This window comes from Carassius gibelio, chromosome B17 (assembly GCF_023724105.1).
Source record: "Carassius gibelio isolate Cgi1373 ecotype wild population from Czech Republic chromosome B17, carGib1.2-hapl.c, whole genome shotgun sequence".
NCBI classification, from domain to species: Eukaryota; Metazoa; Chordata; class Actinopteri; order Cypriniformes; family Cyprinidae; genus Carassius; species Carassius gibelio.
Genome location: NC_068412.1, coordinates 27,922,427 through 27,942,346, shown reverse-complemented (window position 1 = coordinate 27,942,346; position 19,920 = coordinate 27,922,427). Strand labels below are relative to the sequence as shown.

At 34.5% G+C, this 19,920-nt stretch overlaps 2 protein-coding genes across 3 annotated transcripts in view; both read right to left on the bottom strand.

The window, feature by feature from the left end:
* LOC127976358 (tyrosine-protein phosphatase non-receptor type 21) overlaps nucleotides 1-11,227 on the bottom strand; it is a 28,280-nt gene extending 17,053 nt beyond the window's left edge. Inside the window, exons 1-11 of one of the 2 annotated variants that reach the window (XM_052580722.1) lie at nucleotides 10,899-11,074; nucleotides 9,274-9,558; nucleotides 6,783-6,952; nucleotides 6,606-6,703; nucleotides 4,060-4,127; nucleotides 3,890-3,960; nucleotides 2,656-2,743; nucleotides 1,900-1,988; nucleotides 1,398-1,485; nucleotides 1,116-1,195; nucleotides 396-503 (exon numbers count right to left, since the gene is read on the bottom strand). In XM_052580722.1, coding sequence (XP_052436682.1) covers nucleotides 396-503; nucleotides 1,116-1,195; nucleotides 1,398-1,485; nucleotides 1,900-1,988; nucleotides 2,656-2,743; nucleotides 3,890-3,960; nucleotides 4,060-4,127; nucleotides 6,606-6,703; nucleotides 6,783-6,952; nucleotides 9,274-9,453 — 1,040 coding nt within the window. In that variant the 5' untranslated portion in view covers nucleotides 9,454-9,558; nucleotides 10,899-11,074. Of the gene's footprint in view, nucleotides 1-395; nucleotides 504-1,115; nucleotides 1,196-1,397; nucleotides 1,486-1,899; nucleotides 1,989-2,655; nucleotides 2,744-3,889; nucleotides 3,961-4,059; nucleotides 4,128-6,605; nucleotides 6,704-6,782; nucleotides 6,953-9,273; nucleotides 9,559-10,898 lie in introns of both variants that reach the window. The other variant, XM_052580723.1, reaches the window with a different exon arrangement.
* Nucleotides 11,228-11,975: 748 nt separating this feature from the next.
* spata7 (spermatogenesis associated 7) lies at nucleotides 11,976-18,299 on the bottom strand. The gene is made up of 11 exons (XM_052580721.1): nucleotides 18,043-18,299; nucleotides 17,741-17,833; nucleotides 17,564-17,611; nucleotides 17,059-17,174; nucleotides 16,545-16,981; nucleotides 16,409-16,454; nucleotides 14,749-14,855; nucleotides 14,552-14,602; nucleotides 14,250-14,327; nucleotides 14,103-14,160; nucleotides 11,976-13,078 (listed from the first exon to the last, which is right to left on the bottom strand). The coding sequence occupies exons 1-11, from the start codon at nucleotides 18,056-18,058 to the stop codon at nucleotides 12,686-12,688; spliced, it is 1,443 nt and encodes a 480-aa protein (XP_052436681.1). The 5' UTR covers nucleotides 18,059-18,299; the 3' UTR covers nucleotides 11,976-12,685.
* Between the last annotated feature and the right edge of the window lie 1,621 nt (nucleotides 18,300-19,920).

Genomic DNA, 19,920 nt, shown 5'->3' with positions numbered 1-19,920 from the left:
AATTTTGATTAAATAAATGCAGCCTTGGTGAGCAGAAGAGACTTATTTAAAAAATATTTGCATTGTTGCATTGACATTATGAAAATAGGGTGCATTTTACCCACATTACCAATATTTAACTTAATATTTAACAAGTCTATGATGCTGTAATGGGGAATTATTGTAAAGTTAAATATTTATAAAAAAAAAAAGTAGCATTTGATTTAGTATAAAATAAAATAAAATAAAAAATACATTTGTTATGATCCAAAAAGGACTGCATTTAATTTAGGAATTTATTTTTTATTAAATTTGTGAAATATGATTCGAGCATGTTGTAATGGCATTGCTTAAAGAGTTATCAGGAGTTTTCTGTCACTCTGAAGCCCACGAGAAGCTTGTGCAGTCAGGCTCACCCCTTGTCAACAGGAACAGAGGGACGAGAGAGGATTGGAAAACGAGGAAAAGAAAGAGAAAGTATGGACCTCTGGGAGCCCTCAGAGTTTGGGCCGTCAGACAGCTCTCTGGAGACAGTAAATGGATAGCAGTGAAGGAGAAGACACAAAACTACAGACGCACTGATGAAGCAGCCAATGATTTTAACCAGCATTTTTATGGTTAAACAATCAGCTATTTTGTTTTGTTTTTCCAGTAAGGAAACATTAAATTGATAAATTGAGCTTTCTATTCAGATGTTTCCACATAAGTATGAAGTAAAATATGTTTTTAACAATAATATGAAATGTTCAGAATGATTCCTAAAGGATCCCGAGACACTGAAAATACAGCTTTGATCACAGAAATAAATTACACATTAAAATATATTAATATAGAAAATAGTTATTTGAAATTGTAATAATATTTAATTTTTTTTACTGTATTTTTGATCATATAAATCCAGCCTTGGTGAGAAGAAAAAAAAAACATTAAATAATGCTACAGATCCCAAAATGTTATTAGAATTATTTGCTTCATTATGAAAAGTTTAATTTTTATTGTTGCATATGTATTTTTTTTTTGTCATATTTTTTAGTTTTAACGGGAAAATAAAAGACAAATGACCAGCATCTGTATCATATTGTTTTGCCCAAAATGAGTACAAAACCACACACACACACACACACACACACACTTACAGACTGCTGTTGTTAATTTTGTAAAACTTGTGCCGCGCCAGCCACATTCTGCACACATATTTGGACGTCTCCATGTCCTCCTGAAACAAAGCCAGAACATTTTTACTGAATCAAATCAGGCCAGAACATTGACTCGTGTGTTTCAGGGCCGAAATGAGCGGCGTTCTTTAGAGGCCAGCTACAAATCTATTCACTAATAAGAATGAACATACACAGAGGCATAAATGATAGCATAACTCTCTTCTTTTGGCTATTTTAGCAAGAGGAAAGCATCTGACTTACGGTCTGGAACTGGATTGTATCTTCTTTGTTGGCAAGCTCCAGGGCAAAGAAAGACTTATTATGAGTCATATTATTAATATCATTCCACCTGCAGAGACAATTAAGAGCTCGAGTCAGACACATGACGACAAAACACAAGCTAAGAACAGTTTTTGTCTTTTGACAAGATCTATATTGATGGTTCTTGCGCTGCGCAATGGGAGGAAACACAATTTCAATGCATGCTTTGCACACTTTGTTTCACTATATAAACACAAGAACAAACATATTAATTTAAATGCTGCAATTGTGATTCGTATTTTATTAAAACAATGTGATATGCCATGAAGAGACTCCCTAAAACATTGCTGACTGATGCAAATGTCTTTAGGAAATGTAGTATCGGTGCAAAAAAACAACTTAGGATTGCTAAACATCAAAAATGTGTCCATTTATTTCATACGGCTTTCCAGCTTTAATGAATGAATGCAAAAAACACACAAAAAGATGAATGCACACATACCTAAAAATTAAAGGTGCTTTCCCATTTTTGTGCTTGACTAAAATCCCGTCCAGACAAGAGCCGATAATCACATCCATGCTCTGAGCATCCTGTTTAGATGCAAGGAAGAAAACCTTCAAATATAGTACGGTGAAATAATGATTAATTTAAAAGACTCTCATAGACTTATATTAATTAATAATTCAGTAATGGATCGTCTGCAGTGAATGGGTGCCGCCAGAATGAGAGACTTAAACAGCTTCAAACCACTGTTTCTGGCCAAAATAGTTGATAATCCATAATAACACTTCCTCCAGAGGAAAGAGTCCATCCCCTGTTGTCTCCAACATCAAAAGAGTCGTTTTCGACGGTAAATGCTGCATATTATTTTCAATAGAAAAAGCACTATTATGATTAGCGGACTGGATTTGTTGCTACAAACACGCAGCTTTTGTCTTCTCCAGATGTTCACTGATGGACTGGAGTGCTGTGGATTATTGTGATGTTTTAATCAGACTCTCATTCTGACGGCACCCATTCACTGCAGAGCATCCATTGATGAGACACTGATGCAATGCTACATTTCATTCAAATCTGACGAAGATGACTTGTGCAAAATGCATCACGGGAAACTATTATAAGTTAAACTTATGCATAGATATTTTAGGTGCATGCATTTCACACTTTCACATCGTCGAATGAGTCGCGTGCACTCTTGCATGATGCTGTTCCACCCATGGAAAGGAACTTGCGAAAGGCTTTTCTTTGCTGCTTTACCTTCGCTTGGACACTCTCCTCCCCGTAGCCCTCCATCTTCTCCACCTCCTGCATGTAGAGTAACTCCGCCTCCGGTGCGGACAGACCTCTGGGGAGCAGAAAACACACACACACACACACACACCTTCGACATGAGACACTACAGCACAAAGGTCACATTCAACCATGCACTTGTCATCTGATGTCATTATCCGACTCATCTGTGCTGACTCTTCCTCATGCTTATCGTGCATTACTCAAACAAAAAATGTTTCATCTTGCATGACGTGCCATAAAGAATGAAGAACTATATTACGTAAAGAATAGATTAGTTTAATTCATTACAAGAAAAGCTTTATAACTTTTAATGTACCTTCTGTTCACACTGCAAAAAAAGTAATGTTCTTCCTCAGTAATTTTGTCTTATTTTCCAGTACAAATATCTAGTTTCATAAAAAAACTGAGGCACTGAGAAAAAAAAAGACGATAGAAATTGATAAAAATCAGAGAAAAATAAACTTTACTCAACGGAAAAAAAAACATGTTTTCATACAACATCGACAGACATTTGCTCTTTTATTTTTATGCATAATCTCATTTAACTTTGTTCAGATTTTTCAGAAAACAAGACACTGATTTAAGACCGTTTAGATATTTGTTTTGGAAAACAAAGACAAAAATACTGAGTAAATATTCATTTATAGAGTGCATGCAACATTTAATGCCATGAATAAAACTAAAACTAATACTTTTTACTCAGATTTAAGACTTTTATATGTGGTAGGAGTGAAATAAGACTTTTAAAGAGCTGCAAAAATGCTGATTAATACATTTTTATTCATATCTAAATTCATTTCGTTACTATGGTTTACAATAGAGCTGAAATTAGCCCTTCTTTCATAATATAAAAAATGCTTTTTTAGAAATAAAAAGGACAAATAAAACTTTGCAATTTAGATCATTTCGATTTTATATCCGCAACAAATTGTGGAAAATATTTCTAAATACAAATCCCAGCCAAACACATGTAAACCTCATCTGAAAGACTTTCTAAAACCGAACTCTTGCAGGAAAGCCAAGAGCATCTACTGTTGCTAAAAGTCTGGTCAAAGTTCACAGCTGCCTTTGAAATCCTCGAACAGGAACCATCTGAACACATCTGATAATCACAAAGCCTCCTCACTGAACCTCACAGTCTTCCAGGCTTTTCCAAATGGGAAGACTAGCACATTTCAGGATAACTACAGCCTCTCACCGGTAGTTCTGATAAAGCACGGTGACTTTCTGGGTGGCCTCTTCCACAACCCTCTCGTCCTGGATCCACGACTGAGAAAACAGAGAAACAGAGCTCAAATAACAGAGTTATGAAATATCCTGCAGCCTTTAAACCGAAAATAGACAATAATATGTTCAATGATCACTTACCATTGGAAAAAGCACAATTTTTTGAAGGAATTCCTGGGAGTCATATCGATTGAAGTCTCCAAGGTCAGCTAAAAACCAACAGATAAACTATGTTTAGTGTGAGGTTAAAAAAAGCCTTTTAAATAAAACAATGACATGGATTCCTCAAAGGATGACATTTATTATTTTATTTTTTACTAGATGCTCTATATACATATATATATATATATATATATATATATATATACACATTATCCGAAGATGCACATACAAATCTCTAATCCATATTTTATTGCAAATTATTGTATTAATTTTATTTTCATTATTTAACAAATAATATAATTATTTTTATAGTTTTTTTTTATTAGTTTATTATTTTAATTTTACTAATTTATTTATTTTTTCATTGTTGTTTATTTTATTTTGAAAATAATTTAATGCATTTATTTTTATTTTATTTTACAAAAAATATTAAAAAAAAATGTATTTTTTTATTTAAAAAAAATGATTTTAACAGATTTTATGACTTTGATGTTGGGTTTAAAATGTTAAATGTGAGATCCATTTTTTTTCATTATTTAACAAATTACATAATTATATATATACATTTTTATTAGTTTATAATTTTAATTTTACTAATTTATATTTTTTTATTAATATTTTTTGTATATTTTATATATTGTATATTTGTTAATTTAATGCATTTATATTTATTACAATTTTTGTTTTTAAAAAATGTATTTTTTTTAATTAAAAAAAATAATTTGAGTTATTTTAATTTAAATAGATTTTAACATTGATTTTATGACTTTGATGTCGGGTTTAAAATGTAAAATGTGAGATGACACTCCTGAAAAACCATCTACAGCATTTATAGAAATCCCACATCTAAATTTAGAAAAGCTGAGACGTGTTTTGTTATGCAAGGAATCGATTTAGCCTTTGTAACTGTAGTAGCACAAAATTAAAAGCATGTCTAATCAGCCTGTTAGAAATGTTCAGTGCTATGCCGACAATCCGAAACATTACCATCGCGTGAAGCTTCCTTACACAGCAACGCTGGCGCACAAAAATAACTCCCGCTGAACATCCAGCCGCATCGAAACAACACAAACCATGCGGCAACAAAGGCCTTTTGACAGAGCAAATATGGGAAATATTTTTTAATGTGGTTGCGACACTGAATGACGTCAGTTCCTCTGCTAAACAGCTGCCTGATATATCTTTGCCAGCAGTGTATGAGATTCTGGAGCCTGGCAGCACAGCTTGATAAATGATGATCTGATTCTCTAGACTTGCAGCGTGTAGAAATACTAAACCGTACCTTCATGATGGAGTATCTGAACCCGTGAACCAGACACTGGCTCAACGTTATCTTAAGAATGTTAAGGCAAATGTTCTCTTGCAACATCAACTTATAACTGCGTTTCAAAACACCTTCCACCTAATGTTAGAGATTTGAGAGTGGAGGGAAAAACTCATCGAAAGAGGACTTGAATATTCGTATTGCAACACATTTTGTGATTACAAGCTTGTAATTCTATAATTCAATAATGATTCAGTCAGTATTGATTCATGATAAATAGATTAATTTGATTAGCAATAATATTAAAGTGATTTATGTATACATTTTTACATTTGTTAATTTTTTTAAACAGTGGCTGACAAACGTATTCAAACAAAATATTGAACATGCAAAAAATGTACAACTGATTTATACACAACACTTAATTTATATTATATACAATATTTATTTATATTGTACAGGAAGTTTTTATAGACATTTAAACAGTGACTGTCATAAAAAAATATGGCGGATTTATTCAAACAAATATACATAGATATTAAAGAACAGGTTAATTTTAGTTGTAGGTAGGTTAAAAAATGTAAAATAAATAATATATCACATATTTTGCAAAATTCTCTCTAGTTATATTTTCTAACTGACTTACGAGTTTATGGGAACTGAATAGCTTTTGTGAAATAAACGTTACAATACCCAAGTTTTCTTTTTTTTACTATATTGTATAAGATTTTTTATTGATGTCTTTCCATAGATGAAAACCGATTGCAATTTAGCATTAACTAAAAGATAGATTTTTTTTTATTTTATTTTTTATCTTAAATCCAAAACCCTTTCTTATATCAAGCAGTTCACAGATTGTTTCTGAAAGAAGTGGGCGTGGTCAACAGAGCTCATTTGCATTTTTAAAGCGACATGCAATGAAACGTGCTGCTGTAAACAGAGCTGATATTGACAGGATAAAATCTGTGTTGTTTTACACTAACATTGAGAAATTCTAACCAAACTATCTCAGTAAGTGGGCATCCTATGACCCCTTTAACTGCATATTTACACTGAGTTAATAATAAAGGGAGATAATTTTTTTGGTGAACTATCTCTTTAAATGTCCAGTGGAATGGAACCAACCGAAGAGAGTATTAATATTACAAAGACAAAAGATTAACAAGAACTAAATCATCTGAAAACAAGTGCATCGCAGTATTAGACCTGCATCAGTATGTTCATATACCTGAAATCCCCAACATAATACCCCAAAAAATACCTTGTACAGCCAAGCTGGCCAAATGAATGGCTTGCTCAATGGAGCACGGGATCTTCCCCTCCAGAACATCTTTCTTCAGCTGGAGATAATACTGATATCTGTGTGGAAAACAGGAAGTGAGTAAAGTCGCTCTAATATCACTGCTGTGATCATTTTAAACGTATTCTCGTCCTTCACCTGGTTATCTCTTGTTGTAACTGTGTAACAGACGACACGTAGAACACCACTCCAAAGTAAACGGTCGGCTCCAGTCCGTACTTGTCCAGCTGTTTCTTCAGCGGCTTCTCCAGATCAATCCATCTCGGCTGGTTTTGTTTGTTGTAGTACCAGAGGCTGAAATACGTTATCTGGGGAATGAGCAGAATTTCACTGATTACTCTCTTTCACTCGTGAGAAACGACAGGCCTGGAGACCGGACATTCATTTAACTTCAAATCAGTTTTTCTGGAGGTGAAGACTGGGTAGATGCTAACGTTTTAACCAAGATGACTCTTTGGCAAAGGATGTGCAGCTAAAAAAAAAAAAAAACAAAGAAATTGAGAGTATAATTTCTTTATATAATAACACCTGCTGTTTTTATGAGCTCAGACTAATCGTGATAGTACATGCATTCAATATTAAGACATTTAATTTCATGTCACACAGCAGGATGGTTATTGATCTCCAAAAATAGCTAAATTGTGATTAAAACAAGTGTTAAACCAAAAATATATTCATTCATATAACAATGCAGATTATGGTGTTTGGCTTCCTAAGACACAAGTGTGAATGTAATTTAGACTGAGAAAATATATCGCAAATAAACAAATGGGTTGAGTCTAGAGATGTTCCGATACCCTTTTTCTCTTCCCGATACCGATTCCGATACCTGGGCTCAGGGTATCGGCCGATACCGAGTACTGATCCGATACCTGGGTGTATATCTGTATATACAGCTGTATATACTACTAGCCCTGTGTAAATTGCTAGAATTTTTTTATGGTGTGCTTCAGACAGATCCCTCAATAAAACATGAACAAATACATGGTGAACTACTGTATTTATTACAGTATTTTTATTATCTAACATGAATTTGACAGTATTATTTATTTTCTTATGCAAAAAAGAACTTCAAATGCAGCCAAAAATCTAACACCGCAAACTAAAAAAGGTATTTAAGTTTTACAATATAACTGTATAAAAAAACTGCAACAAAAAAGATCTATTAATCAGATAATCTCTTTACAACAAAACAAGTAAAAAACAAGCAACCATCTAGGCATAATTATTATTATTATAGAGATGTATTATTATTACTGTAGGCTACAACAGTAGCTTTATATATTGTCAATTTACTCATGTAAACCAAACATTTATTTTAATGGGCTGCCATGAAGATCTTTGAGTGTCTGTGTTTATGATATGACAGTATTCTCAAATGAAACGGTAAATTCTCATGAAGTGACGGTTTATGCGTTCGTGTCCTCATGACACACAGCAGAGACTACAAAACAGCGAGCTCTCGCGCATCTGTGCCAGTCACCCACAGAGATGTAGATTTTGCGGGAGTAATATTTAAATAGTATTTTGCAGTTTAATATTCACAGACACTAGTATATATTCGGCTACTGTCTGGAGCCCTGCGTTTTGACTTACACGGATCCGACTGAACGCAGCTGCCGGTACTGAATATACTCGAGAGTCTGTAACTACCGGTACTACAGAGGCATACTGCTAACCACTGATCTATAATATAGTAGCGGCTTCACTGTCTTTTGGCAGTTTAGAATGTGATGAGTGATCCAGTCATATATAGATAAGGGCTGCTAACGCGTTTTCATTTCTTCTTCGCTGCTCTAAACAGGGGTTGCTTGTGGCAACACAGCACAACTTCCTGTGTTTTCAATGCATTTTGAGCAGCGAAGAAGAACCGTGCAGCGGTTAGGCAAAGCTTGCGGTCATAACTAGGTCTTTTTTAAGAAAATGGTATCGGATCGGTATATGGGTTCATGTACTCGCCGATGCCGATGCCAGAATTTGTTGTGGTATCGGAGATATTTCCGATACTAGTATCGGAATCGGAACAACTCTAGTTGAGTCCTCTTTAGAGTTCAGGTACAAGTCAATTCACTCATTTTTTTCTGACTTGAGTTTTCTTAATTTTTCAATCTAAAAGTGCATTAGATAAAACATTTTAACTTTAAAAAGTAAAAAATGTTATTTTTTTTCCAAATTCTTCATTTGGCTTTTTTTTTCTTTTTAAATATCCCTACTATAAAACTTTTTTTTAATTACCAATACTGTAATTTTGCTTGAACAACAACAACATCATCATGATTTTGTAAGCATGCACAATTAATACAGCTGATTTAAATCACAGTACTTCTCAACTTTAGGATACTAAATATACTAAAAGCCACGGTCGGTCATCTATAACTAGATATAGATGGCGTACTAACACCATAATCTGATTCAGACTCTCACGAGCAGCTGACTGCATGCAAACGCAGCACTCAGAGTCCAGGCCGAATTCTTGGCACACGTGCATTTAGGGTGTTTGACAGCATTTTGGTAGCGGTCCTATAATAGCCGAGACTCCAGACGGCACCAGCGAGCTAAAATAAACACACGCCCAAGCTGCGTTAAGGTGCTTTCGACCAGATTAAACCAAAAACGACGGCAATCCTACCTCTCGTAACTCGAGTCTCTGCGCGACTGCCTCAAGACATTCCTGTCCCGTGCTTTCCACCGAAAGCGTGAACTCCACATATTCGCCGTTGAGCAGCTGTATGCGGGTCACCAGGCAGCTCTTGCTGGACACCGTGTATCTTCTGGTTCTCTTGAGCTTTAATCCGAACGGAAGGGGCATGTTGCACCGGTGCGGCGAGAACGACTGGATTCAGCTTTTCTCTGCGGTTAATCCATGGAGGGGTGCTGGATTATACAGGGCTCCACAAGACAAACACATGAGTCCCTGGATAAAGACAGACCACAGCCAAACAGATTAGCAACCATGACATACACAGAGTCATATCAGTATTTATCTACTCTTTCTGATAACATCACAATTGGTGGGTCACAGATAACAAGCAAAAGTCTATTTAAATCAACCATGTAATCATGCATAATTTGGACCGCAAAATAAAGATGGTTATCAAATTTTGCAAGGGAGGAAAAACACTTTCCATATTTGTTTAAGAGGATGACGTCAAAGAATAAACTCAAATATTTCTGTCACTTATTATGACTAATACAATAGAAACTGAATGTTTGTTCCATATTCAATAAGTTACAATTACATAAAGCACACAAGAGGGTTTTCAAACTCAGAAAAAAAGTTAAACATTAAAAAAAAAAAAAAAAAAATATATATATATATATATATATATATATTAAAAGTACAAAATATATATATATATATATATATATATATATATATATATATATATATATATATATATATATATTAAAAGTACAAAAAAAAAAATATATATATATATATATATTAATATTTAAATAAATATTAAAATAGTGCAAAAATATATTTAAATGAATGTTATTAAAATGATAACAATTAAGATTAAAATAAACACTCATAAAAAAATATAACAATAATATACGGAGGGAACAAAAAAAATATTTTTAAAATAATACTTTACTTTTGCGGAGTTTAAATTAGCATAAATTTGGTGTGTATATATAATGGATGGCTTATTTAATATTAATAAATGTGGGATTTGATTTCAGCAATATTTTTGTAACTTTTGCGCGACAAACAACTTAAGTCATCACTAAATATGCAATTTCTCGAAGATTTAAAAATGTATATATTTATTTTGTATAATAATAATTATTCAATATGACTATTCTTGACATCAAACAAATAAGACTAAACAATAAATTCAAAACAATAACAGAGGAGCCCTAATTTAGGCGTAAGGCCTTCAAATATGTAAAAACAATAATAAAAAAGCATTTTATTAAATAAAAGTATATCGAAGCACTTAATTCCGCTGTCGTTGTTAGAAATCATTGAGTTTTGCTGCTTTTGCGAAATATAAACAAACACCAAAAATGTCCGACTAACTTTTAGAGCAACAAGTGACCGCAAAACCGCCCGCATCCAGATGGGACTCATACACTTCATGAAACAAAACGTTAAAGTCTTCAAAAACATATTTAAACACCTAAATAGGCGAGGTTTATTAAGATGACTGAGTTTTAGCTTTATTTCGCGTTTAATAGCGCGCGCTGGCTAACGCTTGCTAACACTTTTGAGTAAAACTGTGGAAAAGAATGATTTCAAAAGCTCACCTGATGGATTATCTGATTTATTATATCCTTGATTTATATCATGAGTAGGTTTCGGAGTAGGAATTACGGTTTGTGGTGATAATCCGATATTTGGTGGAGTTTGTTTTTTCGGGATTGACGCATGTTTGAGGTTCCTCGGGTCACGCTCCTGCTGCTGCGTCACATCCGCTCGGAATACCAGAGGAAAGGTGATCGGGAATATATTATTCCACGGCACTATTTTCTCTCACACCCATACATATTTACGCTTTTTTTCGGTTTCATAACAGTCACATGAGTTGATTTTGACCGCGTATATATATATTTCTTTGGAGTGAAATAACACAGTTATGTCTGATTTAAAAATGAGATCAGATTAATAAATACAAAGTCGCGCATGACGTCAGACGCGTGAAATGCGTGGAATGAGAGCAGCTGCAGTAAAGCCACGTGAATAACTGCACATTATTTACCACAATAAAACTCTCCTTTCTGTCATGTTAAGCAAGACTTTATCAGCTCTTGAAGATTTGCGGGTGTGTAATAAAACAGTGTTGTCATATTTGTGAACCTGGTTACCTGTTAAACCTTTTAGTGAGTATTTAACCTGTTAACTGCCACCTGGCCCCTCAGTGGGCCCCCTACGTTTACGTCACTATATTACAATTAAATCCTAATCTAATCATAACAAACTATATATCGGTGGAAAGGTCTAAGACTCCTTAATATATATTTTACCAATCTTTTTTTTGTTAAAAAAATTATGTAGAAAAAAATTACAGATTCATTTATGGAAAGAGTGCACCCCATTTCAGGAGTTCTGACCTTTGTCAAAAGTCTTCTTTGTTGCCTTTTTATCTATCACACTTTAGAAATCATCAGAAATTATCACTTGAAAACTTAAAATCTCAAAAACCATCATTTGAAACCCATTTTAAATGTTTCAAAATGTTTTCGGTCATGAATTATAAAAATGTAGGTTTGGATCATGCACAGTTAACAGGTTAAGTTTAATGTTTATTGCATGGTTAAGGTCTATTGCTGATAAGATTCATTCTCAAGGACTAATTAAAGTGAACAATAAACATAAACCAAATGTAATTTGCAACAGCATTTAATTATCTTTATCCAGTATTACAAATAATACACAAAATAATTAGTCAAGTCATTTGAAAATATAAAAATCCATATCATAGCAGTTTCATTTCTCAGTAGTTGAAAGGCAAAACACTCAGCGAACAATTAAATCAACAGCTGCTAAAACAAAACTAAATTGTATATTTCAGTGTAAAGTACAAATCAATGTTTAAGCCACACCTTTACAGATGCCTCCTTCTGATCACTAAACCAATCTATCTGAATACTGCAATATTTAATAAAAAAATAAAAATGACTGTATTTGAGACACACACATGGTTTTGATGAATTATGAGTCTTTCAAACTTTCTTCCGGTTTAAATAATTGCACCACTGAATATGAATACTGCACATGTACAAGTAAACCAATTAAAAGTAGTAAAACTAAGTCGCAAAACGTTTTGTTTTGTCAAAAATACAACACAGCATGTCTTCTGAATCCTAACTAATAAATGCCAAAATTGCTGAATGCCCAAAAAATCAGGAAAGTAATGAATACTACACATAAAAAGCTGAAATACTGTATGACTATCACTTCATAATAACGCACGAGGCTTCTCTGCATAAAAGTAAAGTAAGATTTAAAAAAGTAAACAAAACAGAAATCTGAAATTCTAAAGGAACTGCAAACAAATACAGTGTCACGAAGCAAATATCAGTGTGGTTTTTAGTTAAAACTCATCATCACTGATGTCTCCTCTCGTCTGCTCTTGTTCAAACACTTGCTGATGAGGTTCAGACACACTTAAAGACTCCGCCATGATTTCCCCAAGTTCATCAACCTGCTCGGACACCTCAGCGTTGTTTCTGGGATTGAGATATCCGTCATCATTCAGGGAGATCTCGCTGCCTTCATTACAGTCCTCTAGACCGGCTCGACTGTGGTTCACAGGAGAGGACTCCACAGCAGGAGAGACGTCCTCGCGAAACTCTTTATGAAGCAGATCATCACCATCATCTGACTGCAGCGTCTGACGGATGACAGGACTGTACGATGTGATGGGGGCGGCAGGGGGACTTCGCAGATCCTCCTGCAGATTGTCTAGAAGTTGTCGCATTTTGTTCTGATGGGAATATTAGAGACATGGACGTCTGAGTGAACGACAAAGGAAGTGATGCCGAGGAGTTTTAATACGGAGGGATAAGTTACATGCTTTGAAGGATGCATGGAACTGAGTGCCATATAATGAAATGTTATGATTTGTCTGTTGCTTGCAAAAATATTTATTTATTAATAGAGTAATAGTACACAATTTCAAATAGCTGTTTTCTATGTGAGTATCTGTTAAACTGTAATTTATTTCTGTGTATTTTCAGCATCATTACTCTTCAGTCTTCAGTGTCACATGATCTTCAGAAATCAGAATAATAATATGCTCAAGAAACATTTCTGCTGCAACAGTTGCAAACAGTTGTGCTGCGCAATATTTTTGTGGAAACTGTCGTGCATTTTATTTTTTCAGGATTCACAGATAAATAGAAAGTTCAAAAGAACAGCATCTATTTAAAAAATAAATATTTTGTAACGTTATATATGTCTTTACTGGCACTTTTGATCGGTGTACCGTATTTTTCGGACTATAAGTCGCACCTGAGTATTAGTCGCATCAGTCCAAAAATACATCATGATGAGGAAAAAAACATATATAAGTCGCACTGGACTATAAGTCGCATTTATTTAAAACCAAGAGAAAACATTACCGTCTCCAGCCGCCAGAGGGCGCTCTATGTCTTCAGTGTAGACTACAGGAGAACTGAGCAGCATAGAGCGCCCTCTGGCGGCTGGAGACGGTAATGTTTTCTCTTGATTCATTTTTAGTTCAATTCTCTTGGTGCATGTCAAATTATTTTTCATAAATAAGTCCAAGGACCAGCCAAACTATGAAAAAAAAGTGCGACTTATAGTCCGGAAAATACGGTAATTAATAAAAAAAAAAAGATTTCCTTCAAAAGGAAATGTGAGCACGAATATCCCATGTTGTTGCAATAATAAGATAAGATGATGAAGAACTGTTTGTGCTTTTCCTTAATTAAATCACTTTGTATAAAGGCATCAGATTAATGAAATGTAAAATCCAAAATGCTCACCTCATCTAATCGATGTCTGTTCATATCAATGTGACGTTCAAAAACTCTCTTCAGTACCCTGAACAGAACGATACTTCATTAGATAAGTCAAGCAAACAAAAAGTGTCATGCAATTTCTCTTCCTACAAAATAAAAGTCCTCACACACCTGTCAGAGTAAAGGCCTTGTGTTAAGATCTCATTCGTCACGTCTGTAATGAACTCCAGGTACATTAATTCCTCCTCCCTGGTGAAAAGAAGTAGTTCACAAGGTCCAGAGAATGACACACGAATGAAGACACAAATTACTGTTATTACTGTATGCATGCTTATATTCATATATCATGTAAATTACATCTTTATTTCTAAAAGTATCTGCTTTGTTAAGAATTTGAAGTGAATATCAGTGGTTTAAATGTCACATTAGTGTAATTCTTGATATATTTCAAGGGTCTGGTGCAAGATACTTACTCTGCTGAAACTTTTCTCATTATGGGAGACCTCATGCCTTCTGGTGAAATCCTGAACAAACAGAAAATAGCCTTTTCTTTTATATATGCCACTATAAAATTCATCTCATAGGATGTGCATTTATAGGATCTGCATGCTTTATTAGAAAACCACAAGGCATTTGTGTGATATACAGAAATCTGGCAGACATCATTTACCTGGAGGATGAGAGAAGAAAATCACTGTCCTTAAACCTGCTGGTCTTGCCGTGATGTCTAAATGAATCCGTTTCTTCATCCGACCACTCATGATCAAGAGTAAATGGCTGCAAAAAGATTAAAACAAGATGTCAGTGCATTTATATTTGAGCTTCTCCTCTGTCTAGATTCAATATGAACATTCATCAACCAGCTTCAACCACTATCAACCAACGGATCCACTTTAAATCATGCATTTTTAAAAAATCAACAAATGCGTAAATAAATAAAAGATGCATAAACTGATGCATAAACCAATGCAAAAATAATGCATTAATAAGTAATGCATCAACAATGCATAAATAAATAAATCATAATTCGAACCACAAATAAATAAATGCATTAATAAATTATGTATAACTCGAGCCATAAATTCACGAACAGACACACAGACAGATTCTCAGACATACAGACGCAGACAGAGAGATGCAAAGACAGACAGACAGATGCACAGAAGCAAAGACAGACAGATACAGACAGACAAATGTAAAGACACACACACACACACACACACACACACACAGATAGACACAGACAGACCCAAAGACATACAGACAGAAAGACACAGACAGACAGACAGACAGAGAGACAGACAGACAGACAGACTGACAAACAGACACAGACAGACAGACAGACAGACAGACGCAGAAAGACAGATGCACAGACAGACAGACATACAGACAGACAGATGCAGACAGACAGAGAGACAGACGCACAGACGGACAGTCATACAGACAGACAGACAGACTGACAGACAGACAGAAAGACACAGACAGACAGACAGACAGACAGACAGACAGACAGAGAGACAGACAGACAGACAGACGCAGAAAGACAGATGCACAGACAGACAGACAGACAGACAGACATAGACAGACAGACAGATAGACAGACGCACAGACAGACAGACAGACGGATGCACAGACAGATGCAGAAAGACTGACGCACAGTCAGACAGACAGAGAGACAGACAGACAGACAGACAGAGAGACAGACAGACGGATGCACAGACAGACGCAGAAAGACTGACGCACAGTCAGACAGACAGAGAGACACACAGACAGACAGACAGAGAGACAGACAGACGGATGCACAGACAGACAGACAGACGCACAGACAGACAGACAGTCAGACAGACAGACAGATGCACAGACAGACAGACAGACAGCCACACACAGACAGACAGACGCACAGACAGACAGACAGATGCACAGACAGACAGACAGACAGCCACAGACAGACAGACGCACAGACAGACGGACAGATGCACAGAAAGACAGACGCACAGACAGACACAAACACAGACAGACAGACAGACGCACAGAAAGACAGACAGTCAGACAGACAGACAGTCAGACAGACAGACAGACAGACAGACAGACAGACAGACAGCCACACACAGACAGACAGACGCACAGACAGACAGACAGACAGTCAGATAGACAGACAGACGCACAGACAGAAAGACACAGACAGACGGACAGACGCACAGAAAGACAGACGCACAGACAGACACAAACACAGACAGACAGACAGACAGACGCACAGACAGACAGACAGACAGACAGACAGACAGACATGGTATTTTGCAGGATGTGTCTCAAAGGTCCTTCAGACTTGCCTGGCGTGACTCGAGCTGTGGAGAATAACCTCGTTTGGACCTTGTGCTGCAGACAACAGAAAAAAAAACCCTGTTAGACTGTCAGGTCTCCACAATAGCATCTGAGACATAATATAATCAGCATAATTGGTTACACCTCCCGTGGTACGTCTCCTGTCGCATGACTTTACAGGAGGACTTCTCCTCAGCTTTCCTTCGCGGAGGAGTGTAATAGCGGTATTGTAAGAGCGTGGACTTGTGGTCTGTTTTGAGCGTTCTCGGGGTGAAGGGTTTCTCCTGAGTGAAGCGATGAGCGTGTTTCAGCAGAACGTCTCCACTGTAGGTCTTCTGTGTGGGATCCTGAAAGCTTCGGTGTTCTCTCTGACCGGGGGACGTGGCACAGGACGGATCCGCGGGATGCCAATGAGGGTTTGGGCTTCTGTAAGTCAGCTCCGAGGCGGATGGGAAATGACTCGCAGGGGACGGATATACGATTTGTTTGGAGTGGAATGAGGTGCTAATCCTGGGTGAAGACACCAGAGATTGGTCCAGGTAATGATAAGCACTGTCCTCACCCTGAACAGAGGGTCTGCTCTGGAAACAAAGCGTGAACTTCAGCCCCAAGTATACTTTGTTTAAAACAATCTGACATAATGAATTATGTATCTTACATTCTTAGAAGTACAGGAAGTTCTTGAGTTTATCCTAGTGCTCCTCTGGGAAGTAGATCTTCCTGATTGACTCAGAGTGTCTTTCCTTAATTGCTCACGCCGCTTTTGATCAACATCTACAAATATATATAAAAATATTTAAATATATATATATATTATATTTATTTTTATATTAAGTAGTGTTAGTACAGCATATCTGGCTAAATACATTTAAAAATATATTTTATTTGATATATTGCATTTATATAAATGTAAGATTTGACATTTTCACACATGAATACATACATTAAATTTTAGATATTTTAAAATATAATGTATATATTTATACAATATAAATACATATGGTTAAATATGGTTAAATATATCTATATTATATATTATATACAATATTTAATTGTATTTATTATATAAATTCATACATGCAATTTAATATAATTTAAATTGCTAAATTATTTTTAAAGTTAAAGTGGTTAAAGTGGACTTGTAATATGGCATGTTTACTTACATTTGACATTGCTATGCATGCTTTTAGGCACTGAACAATCCACAACAGCTAAAAGAAAACAAATGAATGGGTTAAGCATGTAAAAAGACAAAGAAATTAGGCATAAATTAAATGCAATAAAAATCCAGTGGCTTTAAAATTAAGTTTGGCATCCCTTTAACAGTGTATCTGAATCACCTCTGGCTGAATACAGCTTTTTGTAATGTGACAACATGTGGTCTTTAACCATGTACTGATTCATCAGTTTGCCAGATGAGCCAAGACTGTAACCTGAAAGAAGAATATTAGAGGCATTAAGTTAGCAGTAACGTTACCATGCCTTATAACCACAGTAATACCATGCTACTTTTGTTTATTGTTGTAAATGAACATGATTTAGTGCGTCTCTCTTAAATGCACATGCCATGCATGATTATAAATAGTTTATAACCGTCTCCGTTTGGTCAGGTTATTATATTTATTATATATTTCAACGTTACCTGGTTTAGTGTCCATGATGAGAAACTCATACTCCAGATACTCCTGTTTCACCGGAAATCATCGTGCTTAACGTTCACACGAACGTCTGAGGTAATGCAGTCAAATGAATAACACTTGATAAATACATATATGTTATTGTATATTCACAGTTATCATCTTTAACAGATGTTTTGCAAGCTGCTATCTGTCCTCGCTACCGTAAAGCTTCGCCGTCGCCATGTTGGTTACTATGCGTGCGTCTGACGTCATGCAGTCGGTAACGTAATCACGCACATGTCCCCACCTTTGACTCGGCAGTCTTGCTATTTTTTAAATAAAATACAATAATATGAAATAAGCTCATGTGTGAAAACCTTTTGTAGTCTTATAGACCAAATCTGGTTCTCTCTTCTAAAAAGAAACGAAACTAGGGCATAGGCTTGATTTTGATATTGGTGGACAAAAACATATTATATTACATTACATTTAATTTAATTTCATTTCATTTCATTATATAATATTATTTGCTGGCCTAAAATATTATGATAATTATGCATTTATAAGATAGGCTTTTGACCTCAGGTAATTAAATACTTTATTTATAGCTATGTTTGCTAATTTAATCATAGGCTAATTGCATTTTTATGTTAGCATATTCATCAGATAATAATTACACAATTTTGATTTATATATATATATATATATATATATAAAATAAATTGGACCAATGATGATTCTGACAGAATCTATACTTGGAATGAGGCGAAATAAGATTCAATATGAATTTTGAGCAATAGTTTGTTATATGTGAATGAAGGTAATTGCAAAATCACTGGATACAAACATATGTAGACAATTTTAAACATATGCATCTGCTTTCATAAAATACGACACAACACCAAATATGAAACAGTCAAAGTGTAAAAATGTCTTATAAATAAATCTGTAAAGGTGTATTGTATTAAACAGATTTACCAAGATATGTGTTAATTGGAGACTGAATATTTTATCTACAGAAATGCACATGTGGTTATGATGTCATGCCATTACTAATAGATGTGGAGTCTTAAGGAGGTGCAGCAGTCTCATCCATATTTCAAGAGGAATCTCCGGGGGGTTTCTGCTCAATGCATACAGAAGACATCGGCAAATAATGATGAAGAACTATATCCTTGTTGTAGCTCAGAGCTGAGCATGAGACAACACAATTAGCATCTCAAACACATTTTACAATTAAATACTGGTAAAAATGAAACAAACAAAAATCTTTCAAATCACGTTTCTAGTATGAAAGAGTGGTATTATTATTACACAGAATATATATATATATATATATATAAGGTACAGTAACAGTCATGGGTTAAATTATATTATATTAATATAATAATATAATATATTGTCATACTTAAACAATAAATAAATACAATTAATATTATAATTAAATAAATATATTATGATATGTAAATGTTAACATGCAATGTTAAGAATCATAATATTGTCATATTTAAATAGTTTTTTTAAAATGATTAAATCTAATTTATATGATTATTAAATAAAAATTAATATAATATTTACCAATATGCAATGTTAAATATTATAAAATATAAATAAAATGTATTATTATTAAATAAATAACTATAGCTATTATTATAATAAAATAATTAATAAATATAATTCAATGTTAGATATTAGATAATAACATTGTTGTCATATTTAAATAATTACAAAATATATAAATTATATTTTTATTAATTCATATGTTAAATATTATTGGCATATTGACTTCATAAACATATGGTATTATATAGCAGTAATGGGTAAATAAATACTATTATTATTATTAGCGAAATGAATAATTCATATTGGTGTGTAGTGGTTGATTTGCTGCTGGAGAGGGA

Bases quoted from the DNA above. Each gene is read 5' to 3' on its own strand.
- spata7 (XM_052580721.1), bottom strand. The intron at 14,856-16,408 runs GCAAGTCTGAAG...ATCTTTTTGCAG, and splicing joins CACAGCTCGAGTCACGCCAG to CCATTTACTCTTGATCATGA. The intron at 14,161-14,249 runs GTGTGTGAGGAC...CGTTCTGTTCAG, and splicing joins CAAGGCCTTTACTCTGACAG to GGTACTGAAGAGAGTTTTTG.